We start from the raw sequence: 18,929 nt of genomic DNA, 5'->3' as shown, positions 1-18,929 counted from the left end.
CATTGTTTTTTCGGCGAGAGAAAGTCGACGTCCAGTCTCGTGTGTGCGACGTGCTCGCTGCAGGATTGCTCGTTTCGAAAAGCACATATTATAGAATATAGGCACTCTTAAAAAAAAATTTAAAAAAATATCTTAGCCGCTGGCACTGATTGTTCACACACACACACACACACACACACACACACACACACACTCGCACTTATGTGTATAATACTGCTGTAATATTCACATACTCGAATGTATTGTAATATACCTATACATAGGTATGTGTAAATTGTTTAATATTGCGAAACAGCAGTGCGCTGCCGCTGCAGTGGGATGTTTATGCAGCCGGTTTACTGTAATATCATTTATTATTGTCACCGTTGTTGTTACGACCATACGACGAATTCAGACGTTTTTGTTTTTCTGAACGGTCATCGATTTTAACGCCGACACCCGACCGACCCTATCGCTTTTCTCTTTTATTTTTCCCCCCGTCAAAACGATGTGCGACGTCCGTCATCGTCGTTCTTCGCGCACATACGATTCGTCTTGTATAATTAAAATGGAAACCTCTGCCGTGTCCCGTCTGCAGTCTTGCGAACGTTGTCAATCGTAATAGTAATCTTCATATTGTCATCGCAGATGCAGTCTGTATGTACATCTGTGTATGAGCGGCTGATGACGACGAATAACTCGCGTATTATAATAATATGTGCAGCTCGACGGGACCGCGACGACGATTTTCTTTCATCTGTGCGTTTGCATTCAACTTTTTCTGATGCTGCTGCAAATGCGATGCACAACGTATAATTAACTTTCAACCGTAAGCGCGCAGCTTGTGGCCATTACTATTGGTGGGTTCGACAGCACCAGAACTTGTGCGACAAGACTTCTTCCCGAAATCGCGGTCTCGTACACAACGCAGAAAAACGTCGTTCATATACATAATGCTGCAGGCCACGTGGTCGTCGTTTCTTCTCGCGCCGATCTAACTTCGAATAACGCGGAAATCACCATAATATTATCGTTTATTTTTATAAATTATGAGGGTATATTCTATCATATAAAAGGAGATCGCTCAATAACGGCCCGAATCGATACATTTTTTCATTTTTTATATCTCGATTGTGACCCGTATATTGAGTATAAAGACAGAAAATACTGTTAACAGCGATTATTGAAACTAAAAACAAGTACTTCTGATTTTGTTTAATTCATACCATTATCAATTTTACCACATACGCACAAACTAACAATATACAGCTATACTATATAATATAGAATATTCGAACTGCTGAAATGGTGCCATTAATTCCAATAAATATAAAACAACAGATGAGACAGTGGATATTTTAACTAATATAGTGGGTGACAACAATTATTTGTAAAAATGTCGATGTTTAAAAATATTATTCAATTATTTCTTATGTTTGATTTTGTTGTTTATTTATATTTATATTATTTCGTTCGATCATTTGAATTTGGGAGTACAAATAATTATTGAAATTTTCTGTAATGGAAAACCCGTGTGACTGATCTTAGGTACTCATAGAATAAATACAGTATGCAAAAAGCAATTTATTCTATGCGACAATGTGACGTCATGTTTCATCTGGTCATCAGCCATTCTAATAAATATCTACAAATTATTTTCGATTTTATTTTAGTCCTGGCTCCTACAAACTAATTCTTATATTTATTTTAATATGTTGTTTTTTATACTTATATAATAATATGAATAAATACTGTATGTTATTGATTCTTTTTTTTTTTAACTAAAAAAGAATAAGTTTAACATATAAATTATTTGTACTTGTTTATGTATTGTGAGTTTTGATGGTATTGTTAGATATAAGTAAGGTTTTGTTTATTTAATTTTAAAAAGTATTTTTTAAGCGTATATGTTAATTTTTATTATGATGTGTAAATTTTTTTTTTTAATGTCGATAATTGCTAAAAATATCCACTGAGATGAGATGATCCACAAAGTTCCAAAGCTAGATCTTGTCCTACACTTGAAATACAATTATAATATTATCACAATAATACGTGTAAATTATTGGTTTGAAAATTTGAATCATTATTCACATGTAAATTAACGAAGATCAATACACTTATTCAATTTAATATTTATTGAATCAATAATAAATTCTTATTGTTATCATCTAGTACCTAAAATTCAATACCTATTTATTAATTGTTATTTTTATGGAAATAATTATGTGACTGCGTGCTTACGCATTTATTATATCATTTACTTTCAACTTTTAACTTTTATACATTAAAAAAAATCACCACACATGCGGCATGCCTACACTAGAATACCATGTAATCGGTGATACCAACATACAATACTTATATATTATTTTGTATCCTACAAGACTTAAGCCGGGTTTCCAATACACCGTGGTTTGTCGTGTTTCGTATGTAGTAAGACATGTTGGTAACATGTTACCGATACGTGTTAAATGTATTCAATTCTATACCACATGAAACCCAATTTTATGTCTAGACACTTACGATTAAGTGCTTAGTGCCTAGGTATAATCCTGACTTAGAGTTCTGCCAATAAACCACCTAGATGTCAGGAACGACTAATTTCATAAAATAGATTTAATTGCAAAATAATTAGTTACTACATTTTTATACTTAATTATTTTAGTTCTAGTGATTTTATAGTCACACCAGTAATTTATTGTTATATTTACCTATGAATATTTTGTTCATTTAAAATTGTGCCTTTGCGGTTCTATAAGAATAAAAGTCATCGTCTCTCCAGAATTTTGTTTCTAGTCATACCTTTATTTAACTTAACTTTTACTACCATATTAATTGGTGAGTTTATAGTGCACTTTATACTGTATTTATTTTACTTACACAATTGCAGTGACGTCAATAATATTATATATCGACTTAATTCTTGCGCACGCGCCACATCATCCGTTGTTTTTGTTATACACACTTGAACAAATGTTACATCGTGATTCGAAAAACTGACACAAGAAAATCGTGTAGTGTTCCTACGTAAACAGTTTTTCCCGGAAAAACTTTATGCGATGATGTAAAATGTTTAAATAATGTATATGCGGTGTAGATGACTTTCGTACGTCAAAACATTGCTGAATGTGTACCGCCCGCAGACTCGTTACCATACTTTTATACGTACTTAATATTGATTTAACCGGTTACGCCTCGTAGTTGCGTTCATGTAAAAATACAAAAAATGTAATAAACCGAAATATAATTATTATAATCGTGATCGTTCCAAAAAGAATTGAAAATCTAACGATAAAAATAAATATTGGCTTAGATTCTCACCACAGCAGATAGTACATACCTTGTCTTTTTCACCCTATATACAGTATAATATAATAAACGGATCACCAAGGTTACGTATGCGACGCCGTCCAGTTGCAGGGCTCGATGTAATAATAGTCACTAGAGTTTTCGTCATTGCTTCGTTTCGTCTCTATCAACGCGAGATTCATCGACAGATATATTTCTGTCGGAAACGCACTCGTGCACTCGTATGGTATAACGTGGTTATAATAATAATAATAATATGTCCTACATAGAAACATGTATACTATATATAAATATATATATATATATATATATATAGTTGGTCGTACATCATATACATTGCTTGTACTACTGGTACTGCAGTGTATACGCCAAGGTTTTGCGCTTAGCCGCGCCTCCTTGACATCGATATTTGCCTCGCTGTCGTCGGGGGACTTTCGCGAACGGTGTTACACCAACAGCAACAGCGGGTAGTCTTCTTTGCCATGTTATTTATAGAATGCACGGCGGCGCACAGCTTCTGCCGGCGTCACGTCGTATATATACAATTTAGTTTCATGTTTTCTGATCAGAAATACATATTGATAATTATTCATAAAACGACGCGTTCGAACGTCAGCCGTTAAATAATAACATATCCTGCAGTATATGATGTGTAGTGGCTGTCGGACATACGTGTGACTTTTATAACAATAATAACCACAACTCAAGCACTATTTTTACTCGTTAAGGTCGTATCCCACCACGAACTGTAGGTACACGTCGTAAAAGTCAGTGCGATTAAGTGGATAAATTTGTACGCGCATTGACTTCATAATATATAAATAGTACGATGACGTCCACAACGACTGTCAAGTTTTAATTTTAATACTTAAACGGATTCAATCAACATTGATACATTACGTTTTTTTCTTTTTTAATTTACAGATACTTTATAATGGCCAAAACGGCCTTGTCGGTTCCGTCAGCCGCTTCTTCGGATGATGTGCAACATCAAAAGCCCGGGCCGAAGCCAAAATATTCTCAGCAGCAGTCGTCTTCATCCGCGCCACCGTCGTCGTCGGCGACGGATTCAAAACTCCTACTGCCTCAGTGTAAGGTTAAGCGGAATTACGCATGCGCAAAGTGCCCGTATTATACCCAGAACCCACGCAGCTTTCTACACCACCAGAAAAACGTACACTCCGAACGACTCAAGGTGTACGAGTGTTCGCACTGTCTGTACGCGTCAAAACACAGTCAGAAGCTGCAGCGGCACGTGCAGATGGTGCACCAGATGGACAACAAAAGTGGCAAAAAGAACCCCGGATTCGATGACGACGGCAAGCAACTCCTGGTGCCGCCTGTCCGGATTCGGGTGCAACGTTTCGAAAAGTTTACGGACCAGCATCTTGCTAAGCTGGTGATTGTAGAGGACGTGGATGTCGAGGAGACTGAAGTGGTGACCGGTATTGAGGATGAATCTGGATCCGAAGAACACAATGCTGATGCCGAAGAAGAGAACGAACCTGAAGTCGACGCGGAAGTCGAAGCCGAAGCCGAAGTAGAAGCCGAAGTGGAAGTTGAAGCGAAAGCCGAAGCCGAAGTAGAAGCCGAAGTGGAAGTTGAAGCGGAAGCCGATGCCGATGTCGATGTTGAGGAAGACGAAGACTTGCTGGACGAAGAAGAGGCCGGCGGAGAAGAAGAACAAGAGGACGAAGAGGAAGTAGACGATCCGGACGACGAGGTGGACTTTAGCAACGATGGTTCGGTAGACGTGGATGACTGTGTGCCCGCAGTCTCGTTGTTGCAGACCACCTCACCAACACCGCAATCTTCGGCGCCGCCACCACCACCCCAACAACAGAAGAAGTCGTACAAACAGGACAAGTCTGTGACATTTATCCGGTGTTCCGTGTGTCCGTTCGGCAGCCACAGCCGGACACTGGTCAACAGACACGAGAAGTCGGCGCACCTGAAAAAGAAATTTTTCAGGTGCATGAAATGCAACTACGTAACTCACATGCGAGCTCGGTACACCAAACATGTCAAGTATCACACGATGCCGATGATCAAGTGCGACGACTGCGACTTCCGGACGCCGTACAAGTGGAACCTGGACCGGCACAACCGCAACCACAGCACCATAGCACCGGGTACGTACAAGTGCTCGCACTGTTCGTTCTCGGCCGACATCAAGCAGAGTCTCACGGTGCATGAGACAAATCACCACGTTCCCCCGGTAGGCGGTGTATTCCCCCCAAACGGCACCAACCGCCGCAGGTACCGGGTGGGCGCATCCGATGCTCCTGGTTCAGCAGTTGACGGCACCGAGGTACGTACACCTATAATTTAACGGCGAATTGCCATATTATTATGTATTGGGAAATGATTTAATATAATGATACCTATTAAACGTGATCTAAGATTAGACGAGTGTAGCTAGGATTTTAATCAGGGGAGTCATTTTTTTGCCTTTTCTCTGTAGTAAAATCGTTAACGATCTAAGAAATAGAATTTAGTTTAAAGCACAAGGGCGGAACTTGCCCCCCCATGCCCCACGCTACGCTCATAAACGTGGTACTGAAACAGCGAAAATGACCGTTACTTATTTATAAAATATTACGCGTCGGTAATATTTTTTTTCATTTTTTTTTTCGATTTGAAGCATGCGTCGATTTCCGCCAAAATATTCATAATATATTGGTACACCTTTATTTAATTTCATCGTCATAAATATTCAAATGTTCATTGTTTCTACTATATAGTTTGGTACTTATTATTAATAGTGATCTTTCGCTTATAGGATGTAATCAGACAATTGACTGTTAAATTATCGGCGGGGTTGTATTCTGTGGTGGTGGGAGTTACTATTGCCACCCTGAAATTTTCGATATAATTTTATCCTTTCCTTCCACTTCTAGATATGCCTACGGTATAGATCTTTAAATCTTTTAAAGCAGCGGTTCTCAAACTTTTTTTCGCGTACCACTTAAGTATATTATCAATCAGTCGCGTACCACTGATGATTAAAAATCCTACCACCATGCGGCCTTCCGCGTAAGTCTTTCGCGTACCACAGTTTGAGAACCGTTGTTATAAAGTAAAAAGAATAATGTATTATACATACATATATAATATTAAAAAAAAAAAAAAATGTTTTCCTTAAATGAATATTCAGAGTACATTTATTTAATATCTTTACCTATGTTAACGTTAATAATACGTTTCCGTAATATTATTTCATGAATTACGATTACAGAATTATAATTACATTTATTTATTTTTTAAGCTAGTTATTGCAATTTTTTTTTATGAACTCTTATTTACTAATTTAATATTAATCATTTAACGATAATATGGGTATCTACGATTTATTCCAAGCCATAAAATTAGTTTTAAGATTCATGTAAAAACAAATAATTAAATTATGGTTTCACTTTTGGCGAACAAATGATTTTTTCTTTGTAATTTTTTAACCAGTTATGACGTTGCAAGTAACGATATCGATCATTGCGATTTATATAGGCACGAAAATAACTAATAAATTAACGTGTTAGCATCGATTCGAAATTTACGTTAATGATCATCGTATGTAATATATGATCCTGAAATTCGCAATTTTTATTCAAAAAGATACTATAATTTAAAATATTTTTATTACGTATAGGATTTTCTAATAAATTATAACAAATTACAAACTTGTAGGTATGTTAATATAATATTAACTTACCTATATACAAGAATCATTAAAATATTACTCACGTGTAAATTTATTTTAAAGTACTCATGCGTTACATGTGTAAAATATATTAAATTATATTTCGTAAAATTTTTAAATATAAAATGTGGCTATAGTATGTTCATTGGTGCCTAATGAGATTTATAGATGAACAATTTATGCAATAGTTAATATAGTAAACTGTATAGTTACCATATGTAGGTACATTTTAATATTTTATAAATGGTCAACTCTGGTTTAAAGAATATCTTTGAAAAACAAAACTAATGTAATCTACCTTAAACTTCACGAACAAGGTTTTTAGCTAATAAATTCGGCTTATCATACACAAAAGTATTAGCTACAGTTAATTACTATTTATTAAAAACCTTAAAATCATTCTTTAATAATATAAATTAAAATAAAGATTGTCTAAGTTTATCGAAAAAGTATAATTGAATTAAGAATATAACTAAATAACTTGGAGGATTTTGTATGTTTCTTTTGATTATTAACAGAAGCGTAGCATGAATGTATAATATGTATTAACAGTTGTCAGCTCCGAAAAGTACCATTTATGTTGGTATAAGTAAAACTTTTTCTCAGTAAACATAATATTTGTTTATATCCTAAAATAAATTTCTCTATAGTACGCTCTTGCATATTCTTTTAATTTTATATTTGATCAGTTATATTTTAAATATTTATATATATTTTACTCTAATTTATTCATAATATTTCAGCTTTTTTTCTTAAGAGGATTAGATTAAGTTAGAGTCATTTCTATCTTATTAACGTATATAGCATAAAAAATTATTGCTAAGCAGTTTAAATTTTGAATATAAACTTTAATAATAGAGTGAATTGATAACTTATAAAGGTAGAACATAATCTGTGTTTAGTCGTGTTTTTTTTTTGCAATATTTGCTATATTTTAATTTTTAAACATGTTTCAATGTAAAATATTTCAATTTAAAAATTATTATAGCTAACTTTTAAATATAAATATGGTAAAAAAAAAAAAAAAAACAATATAATAAAATACAAATAATGTTCTATATGTTTAAATAGGTAATTATCACTGTATAATATTAAAATGTATTATACACAAAAGTAATAGTTGAACACAAATTCGCTATGATGTATGTTTTGTAAGATGCAGACAACAAATACGGATGTTATTTTAAGATACTTTTGACTATCACTATTTATTAGTTGTAATGCGACTTCAGTTTTGGGATTAACTAAACGTATAGAATATTTGCCGTTGTTCACGTAATTATATAAATGTTAAATTGTATTATTATATATACTTGATTAACCTTATGACACTACCTATTGATCTCACAACCCCAATAATAACTATTATGCCATTAAAGGCCGATGATAAGATTAAAATTGGCAGGTCGCATATAATACCAAATGTGGGAGTGCACTATAGATTATGCTTTAGGTACTCAATGCCATTATTATTTTGATTTGTGAAGGACATTGTTTAACTATAAGTATTTACGTGTGTATATTATATCTTGTATGCATATTGTATAATATATTATATATTTTACTAGTATATACTATCGTGGTACGTTTAATAAACGCCTATAGGTGATTTTCAGTATAAGAATTTTATCGGGAATTTAGAAGAGTGAATGAATATAACCTTAAAAATATCAAGTACCTATGTGTCAAGCGTGGGTATAAAGTATATTACGTATATATATTCTACAACAGTTAATGTTCGCTATTCGTATTTTATAAGAGTATATTATCATATATTATTGTCTAGGTACCTGGGTACCTATTATACATTATACATTTCATTACCCTAGGGCCTAGGGTATACATATAAGAAAATTTACTATTTTTAATATTCATCAGTTAAATTCTAGACGTACCTATAGTATTTTTATTATTGATTATTTGTACCGATTAATAGGTTTCTTTATTGTGCACGTTTGACATTCGGTCATCATTGGCGTCGGCGTTCAGTCACTAAATTTGCATGTTGTGCGCATTTAACATCGTCATTTGGTGTCGTGTTCGACTGCCGTCGTATGTTTCTCATTTTACAAATGTATATACTACTGCACCATCGAAAAAATTCCTTCCTATTGCTTATATTATGTATCACGGTTGAACATACGTCATCGCCATGCAGTCATCTTATTATTTTTTCACACTACCATTCCACAGATCTCACAGTTATGTCTAGCACATGCTATTGGTGGTAGTATAGGTAGTATAGATGATATAAAGTTTAAAATATAATTTTCAATTTATATGAAAAAAAAAAATGTTATCTCAAATAACTTCCTCATATTATTTAATGAAGTAAAAAGAAATCTAATGTCGGTATTATAGATATAAACTTATAACCAGTCGGTTTCTTCTATTTTGTTACTTTTTCCTGTTAAAGAAACTTTATTGTAACTTAAACAATTTCGTGAATACTGATGTTTGAATAAGCTTCGAAAACTAATAATAAATTATGCCTGCAGTTGTAGACCATGTCAAATAAATAATAATAAACACATTTTTATGCAACGTAAATAAACATTAACATTATATTTTTTTTAATAATCATTTTTTTTTATGTATCGTATATATTGACGGGAACTGAGACACAATTACTAGAGGTCCAGCATACCCAATGTCATACGTAATTTATAGTATAATTTATGATACTGGGAGACCGGTCATCTGTCTTGTCCAGAAACTATTGTTATATGAAGCCTTTTGATTGAGTGTGTGCTATTTATAAGAGCTTTTTTATGCATTTTATTTTGAGTTACTTATTTATTCGATTTTGTTTTTGTAGATGCCTATATTAGTGGTGTTTTAGATTATTAATATTATAATTTATAGCTAATATAGATTCAAGTTTTATTGAATATATATATATTATAGCATCACTTTTAACTTATATAAGAACAACTCCAAGAGCCTATAAACCTTAACATTACATTTCAATTATTGAAATATTCACCATGATCTTTTTTTATAACATTTCCTTGCAACATTGAACACAAAAATACAATTTCAATCAAAATCAGAAGTATTTGATATTAAAACAATATGATATTATGTACTTATAGTCAGTCTATAGCTCGTCGTAGTTATATATTTTATAGATAGCCCGGATATGATGTACCTATATGCGTTTTCAGTTGGTTGATACTATATAGGTAATATAGACATTCCCCAGCCATCCTCTTCGAAGCTTTGCTGTAGTGGCCCCGTAGTGCCAAAGACTGTCGGTATTGAAGAGTCGCGGTTCGGCGACGGGGCGGCGCGTTTTATTATATAGTATTGTTGTGTATATACGGCTCAATAAAATTTAGATTATATTTCGCCGCCTCAACGGAGCGGAAACTACCGTTTATACACAGCGGACTTGTGTCATATAAATATAGGTATATATATTTTATATAGCCGGCGTGGCGAAAAGAAACACAAAACTATATGCCCGTATAATAAAAATAATGATAGCAATAAAAATCCTCTCTTGTTAGTTTCTATCAATTTTGGACGGCGATGAACGATGGAATTGGTTGAAGGATGAATATTTTACATAGCGTCACTATCATTAGGGAAACTTTGGATCAGGACAATGCCTGGCCTAATTGCGAAAGAGCGTTTTCCTTAAAAAATGTTAAGATATGGACAACATTTTAAAATAAAAGCTGGGGTAATTTCTTTGCTGTATAGTATAGGTGTTGAATGTAAGAACTTTGTCATCTAGTAAATATCACTGAATCGAATGTGTTATAATATATGTATTTTAGGAAAACGATTCTGTGCGGTGACGGTGTGTAATATTTTGAAAATTAAATAGCGTATGGTAAATAATAATAAACATAATGGTGAAAAGTTTGAATTATCCTTGTCAATACAACTTTCTAAAATCACAAAAACATTTTGTAAATATTCAGTTTACAAAATAAACTAAAAATAGTAATGTCATAATTTATAACTCATAAGCAATTAAACTTAAAACGCCTGTAACAAAAATATGTATATATTTATAATATATATTTTTAGGCTGTTGATAAAAACGCGCGAGATACTTAATGTTATATATTTTTAAGTCTTAACTATGAGTATGAAAATACCATGTCTGTAAAGACATTGTTTTTTGCCAATATATTGAAAAATATTAAGAAATTTCTACTTTTGATACCCCAAACTAGATCCAATTTACTACCAGTAACCTTCCTCGAATTTAAAGATCAAAGTATATTGTTTTCTATTGCAAAAATGTTTTCAAGCATAAAAAACAACAACAGGCATAGGCATAATTTATATAAAGCGGTACCTACCTAATTTCTACCGAATAATACATTTGGCCTTCTTGAAATTCAATCATAATAAAACGGACAAAGAACAAATTTTTTATTTTTGAGTTTAAGTAAATTTTGATATATCATAAATATTTAAATATCTTATGACTTATATATTTATATTATAGACTATAGTATTAAAATAGTATACACCTATAAGTACTACTGTCACGTTGACGCGTCCTTCGAAAACGGTTTTACAGCGTACGGTCGCAGCTTGCAAAACACATTTCAATGCACGCACGCCGCGCAGTCAATGTGCCGCAGTGTTTATCAATTTATATAGGTACATGATATTATTATATAGTACTGTTTAATGAGGTATAGGCATAAAAATTATAACACAATTATAGTAGTAGCAGCAGCAGCAGCAGCAGCAGTGGCAGTGGCGGTACCTATACTAACAGTCCGTTCGGTGCGCGAGAAGTATATCCGCGGCCGCGAGTTCGTTAATAGTCGTTGGTGCGTTATTAACTGTAGACGTATGCATGCGGTAAACACTGTTGTGAACACACTTGGACGGGACTTAATTATAATCTAATTAGAACAATATTACAATATTGGCGTCGCCACCATCATCATTCGCGTATGTAGTTGAGGTATATAATATTATTGTATTCAATTTATAAATGTAGGCAATTTTCTTAACTTAACGTCGGCTGCTTAATATCCTGTATAAGCTATTATAATACGTGTTTATTGGATTTCATTTGTTTCCGTTCCAAGCGTCTTGGGCGTTTTAAATATTATGAAGAAAAATCCCACTATACGTGTATATAGTTTTTTTTTTATAAATAAATATAAACTGTCCGGATTTTGTAGGGTTACGAGAAATGCTTAAGCCGTCGTACCTATACTGATATCGCAATTTATTCAAACTGTAATATAAATGGTTTGTGAGATTGTTGTGTTCGACCAAATATTGAAAAAATAATAATAATATAATTTACCTCTTTACCTAATTTCTTTTTATTCATTAAGAAACGTCAATCGGTAATTCGTACAATACATCTCCAAAAATTGTTGAAACGAAATTCACTCATCATGAACTCGAAAATTTATGAACTTCACACGTAGTTAATTATACTACAATATTAAAGTGGTCATTTTGTATATTTCTATAATTATTGTATTTTATTTTGTTTTGCATGTGACTTCAATTTTTAAATATTTTATAGCAACATTAATTTTATACGACAAACTGTAACTGTTTGAATGAAAATTATAGTTTAAAGCAGTTTCTGTGAAATTGTTGCGACAGGTCGTTGTCAGTGACCTCAGATTTTAACTCCGGAGTATTGAACGAACCATATTTTAAGTGTACTTGCGTAGTCTTATCGTCCAGAGTTCTAAAAACGATAACCTTTAGATCGCCGACATTATGTGTTGTATCGTATTATACGCATGTGCGTAACATTATAAAATCAAATATTTTATTTATTAACATATACATCATATATCGTTTATTGCGTATAATATCATGATATACACGTGCTTTTGTTGCTGCAGCAGCAGCAGCAGCAGCCAGAAATGTGTTACACAAACACGCCGCCTCGCGTTATCTAATCAGCTGCGTTAGCTGACGGTTCACTCGCCTCCGGTCTTATAGGAATTACTACAATATATTATGTATTATGTTACTATGTAAATAATAATAATTGGACATTTTGTGCGCTATATTATAAATTATAATAAGAATACATACATCAATCTAAGAAGTTGCACGTCTTTCTACCTACCGTGTAGTAAACAGGATACGTCATCGAAAAATTATAAAACATATGATCTTATTTTGTATGTATCTACTGTTCATTTTGTACCTATAATATTTGATTACCGAAACTTGCAATGTTTACCTATCATTTATAAGTCACGTCGACATCCAATTCATTTTTATACACCTGCATTAGCAAGAATATTTAACTGTGGTAATTGTTCTATGCATTGATTAAAATTAAAATTATTGTTGCTTATCTATAATATGAAAATAATATTGCGAGTCTGTCGATAAGTATCTACTTATGTTTTTTTCTTGTCGGTGATCTAGTAATTAGGATTCCTTATTTATCCAATAAATTAGTAAACTGGGTCCAAGCTGCCGAATGGTAAAAAATAATAATTCCCTTTCAATATTTTATTTTTCCTCATCTATATACCTCACATATTAAAATTAAATGTTTATAATATTTTCAGTTTTACATAATATAATATAATACACTAGTTGTATAACCCGATTTTGCCCGTAAAAAATTAACAAATATCAAATACGTTACTATATTGATGTATAAAATCAAATTATCTTGATTTATAGATAAAAATTATTTATTATCATTTATTTATTTTTTGATTTATATTTATTTATTTATTTATTTATCTCGATTTTAGCGTATGTACCAACCTCAATTTACAAGTAAATTAATGTCGGTGTATACCTTGTTTAGTGATATAATTTGATTGAAATGTCTTTCGATTAATCTGTCTTTGGTAGTTTAGATATAGCTTTTAGTACATTTTCGAATTCAGTTTAGAATCTGGATTTTCCTAAAATTTTTAAGAACAATTTAAAATCATTTAACATCGTTTAATATTTTTTGAGTAGATAAGTTACAAATAAAAATTAATCGATCTATACATAGATTATATAAAAAAAAATTTCTGTACTAATATTCAGCTCTATATATGTAAATATAAAATATTCAATTTTTCTATATGGCAATTTATAATAAAGGGTTGAATAACTAATATTTGTTCAAAATTTGGTGCTAATTTGTTCAATAGTTTCCAAACCTATAGGATAAACTTACATTATATTTTATAAATCAAGATAAAATTTATTAATAAAATAGATTAGGATATTACTTCTTTTTTTTTTTTTTTATCTTAAACCGTGACATAATAAAGATTAATAGAAATTAATTAATTTATATAATCTTCCATTTAATTTAAATTTATAAAATTATGTTTTATTGTATGAGAAAATATATATACATATATCAAAATGAAGGAGAAAGATAACAATATTATTAAAATATCGTTGACCTCCATCCCTCTAACGATTATAAAAACAAATTTCCACGTAGAAAAAAAGTCTAACGTTACCACTATTCTTGTACTTACTAGGTATAGAAAATTCAATATCGAAACTTTTACTTACCTAATAACATTTTTAAGGAATTTATACATCGTAAGTGCATATTGTTTTTACATATATTATTCAAATGTTTATTATAAAATTAATCAAAAAACAAAAAAATTATTTCATCTATTTTTTGTGTGTACAAAATATATAATACATATCTATACGTACTTATTATTTATTAGTCATTAAAGATGTTTAGTTTGTATCTTCAAATTAAATCTGACCTCGAATTAATTTCAAGATATTTGACATCTTCGTTTGTGTAATTAAAAAAAAACTTTTTCTTTTGTTCAAGTTTACTTACATTTTTAGTTTTGAAACATTATATCATCGTATTGTTACTTGGATGGATCATCTCTGTTGTACGCACGTACATCCACGTCACTATCGTCTTTGTATCAATACAAAGTGCGGCGCCGCTAGTTTTTGTTTTCGCCAAAAATGCTATCCGTAATCCGGGTCAGCAGTATCAAATATTATTAACATTTCCGTGAGAGTAACTGTTATTAAATATTAACTTACAAACAGTATACTAATAGTGCGAACCTTATCGCTATTACAACACGTGGTCGAGATTTAGATGTAAGTGTCTGCAGCAGGTACACTACCGTGCATGTATTACTTTGCGGATAATTTATATTACAGAAAATGTATACCTCTACGCGTGTGATTTGTTTCAACTGGGATTTCGATATAAATATTATATAAAAATATCCAATCCTGTAATGTTTAGAAATATTGTGTATAAATATCATATATACGTAGATTTATACTTAAAATTCTGTCCACATGGGACTTGTGAGAATAATGAAATGGAAGTATATATGTATTTTTATGATATTTAAAAATGTAGTACAATTATATTACTATAGGCTACTAAAGGATTTAATATTATCTAATCTGCCCGCCTCTAAGAGAATTAAAAAAAAATAAAATAAAATAGCTTGTATCTATATGGTTTAAAACTTTTAAAATAGGAAAAAAATATAGAAAAGTTAGTCATAAAAAAACACGAGTTTTCTGTCTTCATATGGTTACTCAATGTCGTTTTATGCAAACATAATGTTAAATATATATATCAATGTTTTATCCTGCCAAATATGTGATTATAATATATTTATGCCATTTTAAATATTGATTTTTATACGTGAGTTTCTATAACAAGATTTTATTTGCTTATTTATTAACAATTGAACATAGTGACCATGTAATCAGAAAAAGAACTATTTTTCTGGAGTAGTTTAATTTTTTCTCGACAGCGTATCTCTTTCCGTTTCCCTTATCATTGTATTATACAGTAATTTGGCCTTTGGTCGCCGTCGTCGCCACCGCTCGATTTTCTCTCTTTGGTGCGGAGCGATAACCGGCTGCGTATCTTTGACCTGATGACTGCGTGGTTCCTATAACGCCTATATAACTATTATCGAAAACAGTTTTACCACTCTTCATCGTTGTACTATTGCATGTTTCAAAAAAACAGCTGCCGCTTACGCTATTCGACTGTTGTATACAAACGTAAATAATTTATGTTAAATCCTGTTTAAATATACTCTAAGGTGGACTACGCTATGCTATTCACAAATTCTAATTATAACGAGCCTTATTTTTTTCGAAATTCGCATATCACCTATACAATACATAATGCAGGTAAGTACTCATATTAATATTTTGTTATAAAATATGCACTTCAATAGAACTTTGACTTATAATCAACTATATAAAATAAAGGTATAATTATTGATAAGTATCGGGCGCGAGCAAAGAAAGATCGTTTTTTAAATTAATTTAACACACATAAATCGTCTATAAAATATAAAAGTGCATATCTACATTGACTGGTACTGTCATTGTTACGCAGTTCGCCAAGTGTGCATTGATAATATATACATACATATACTTGTATTCAAGTACGTGATCGCAGATAAATATAGTAGTGTTACGTGCAATTTAATTAGTGGTATCACCTCACCACCATTGATAATATTACATACGTCGTCAAACAACTTACAATTTTAATATAATCATAATTCACTTAAAAATTAAAATATGAAAAAAAACTTACTGGAGTCTATGATTTCTATTTTAAATTTTAAATTTGATAATAATGTAGGTAAATTCACTCTAAACAGAACTAAATGGAGTTTTCAGAACATAAAATTTGTTATTTTATACGTATGGATGACCAATAACAATGTATGCGGGTGTACTATGCTCTTAAATATAATAATAAAATAAAATTAACTTCAAAACACAACATAATGACTAATCTTATTGCAAATTAATAATAATATTGAAATTTAATTAATGGCTTCAAAATTTCTCAGATAGCGGATTGATAAAATTGTTTTCTTTATTATAAACTATACTCACAACCGCATATTATAACCATTATGGTAACTAGTATTATAGGTCGTATAGATTCTTCGATCACCGTGTATAATGTATATATATATATAGGGATATTCTACCCACCCATGTGTGAATATATTATCTATGCGGATACGTTGTTTCGCAATAGTATAACATTATATTTTGAATTCAGGAAAAAAACCGACTGTCTTTGTAATCGTCACAGCCCGCTACAGTGATGACAAAATAATAATGCCTTTTATACATTATGTTAAGTAAATTCGCGTTGTACCATGTGAGTGCATGCGCGTGTGTCGTTCGCTTCGACTTAAACGTGTTTTTGCATTTTTAGGCTACTCGCATTACCATAATATAATGACAATGATTTTGTATTGTATATGGTCTTACAACGATCGCAATAATATTAAATTCGACGTTGCATCGTGTATATATATATTACATGAATGTGTGTGTGTGTGTGTGTGTATATTCTATGATATGATATTACGACGGTCGCTTTATATTTATGGGTGTAGCTGCTTTCCGCTAAAATTGACCTTGTTGTTCACTGCCTGATCCGTTTATATGATATATATACTTATCCATTTTCCACCGAAATGAAAATTTCAATTTTTCATCTTCATAGAACTATGGTTATTATAAGAATTGAAATAAAATTGTATTATTATGCTATTTTAGAGTTAATATTCAAAAACTTTAAACTTATATTGTGTACTTTGTTAACCTAACAGATAAAAAAATAAAAAGGGGAAATAAGGTAACTGTTCTGCAATAGAGTATCTGCCAAATGTACCTCGTTGTTGAGTAAATCATTCAAATCATTGTAATGTAGAGACTTAAATTATGTAGGTATAGTACGATACACTTTGTGTAGTACAAAATTAAAAAGTGTGTAATAGCTTAACTAATTTTTACAGTTTTTTTTTAAATTTTATTTCTGAAAGATTCATTTATATATTATAATCGTACATTTTGTAAAAAAAAATTTTCTGCGTGGTATAAATGTAACGGGAAAAAGTCAAAATCGGGTAAACCTCAAAAAAGTATCTATAAAGTATTGAGCATTTTGATTTCCCAAAAGTATGGATTATATTAAATTTTCTACCAAAAACCTTCATTGAAGTTGATTATAACAGAGCAATTTTTTCTTATAGAAAGTGTGAAAAAAGTATAGAATTTCTAACTAAAAAATAATTAGTCAATTTTAGCAATTTTTCTAAATTTCAAATTTCTCACTTTAAACACTTAAATTTTTTTTAATTATATATTTTTGATATTTGTTAATTGAAAAATAAAAAACTTATTTAGAACTTTTTATCAACTTTTCAAGCATTTTTACTCTGCGAACAATGTTTAAATCATATTTTTATAAAAAAAAAAATTAGAAATATATATTTAAATTATAGAAAATTATTATTAAAAATTTATTTTTAGGTATTTATATGACTATTAATAGTTAATAATATTTTTTTATAACTGTTAATTTTTAAAAAACAAAAATTTGAATTTTTTGGCATAAAATAACAATTTAACGTTATTGTAACATAAAGATTGGAAAAGTAAAATTATACTCTTTAACAGTCATGTTTAAACCTTAAGTAACGATGGTTTTTTTGTTATTCATACTGACGAGTTCTCGTTCATTACATTTATTTTTTTAAACGTCTATTGTAACATTTTGTATATTTTCGTTGCAATTTATGGGAAATATTAGTAGACATTATTAACATAATATGATATGTACTGCTAAGAGTCAATTTAGGTAGTCTGTAACCGGATATATATAGATCGTTGGACCTTAAACTTTGATTTTCTGTAAGCGGATCATTCCGACACATTTTTATACACAGATAGTATTGTTTGCTGTGACTAGTGTCGATTTCGCATGTACAAAATGTACATATTGACTCAGTGTAAGTTATTTTACGTTTTATGGCTAATATACGAGTACTTATATATATATATACTGTACTACGATATCGCTATTTAATCACAAGTGAACATAGACAATTAATGCCTTTGCAGTCGTTTCCAAACATGAGTATTAAAACCACTAACCATCGAATCTTATTACGACGAGTCGAATCCGACG

General features: G+C 31.0%; 1 protein-coding gene across 3 annotated transcripts in view; it reads left to right on the top strand.

The window, feature by feature from the left end:
- LOC112595633 overlaps positions 1 to 18,929 on the top strand; it is a 74,503-nt gene that overhangs the window by 35,980 nt on the left and 19,594 nt on the right. For 2 of the 3 annotated variants that reach the window (XM_025340913.1, XM_025340912.1), the window contains exon 2: positions 4,216 to 5,602. In XM_025340913.1, coding sequence (XP_025196698.1) covers positions 4,226 to 5,602 — 1,377 coding nt within the window. In that variant the 5' untranslated portion in view covers positions 4,216 to 4,225. Of the gene's footprint in view, positions 1 to 4,215; positions 5,603 to 11,779; positions 11,928 to 18,929 lie in introns of those variants that run through there. The other variant, XM_025340914.1, reaches the window with a different exon arrangement.

Source organism: Melanaphis sacchari, unplaced genomic scaffold, assembly GCF_002803265.2.
Source record: "Melanaphis sacchari strain LSU unplaced genomic scaffold, SCAv2.0 Contig28_pilon_pilon, whole genome shotgun sequence".
Lineage (NCBI taxonomy): Eukaryota > Metazoa > Arthropoda > Insecta > Hemiptera > Aphididae > Melanaphis > Melanaphis sacchari.
This window is presented reverse-complemented; position numbering and strand designations above follow the sequence as displayed.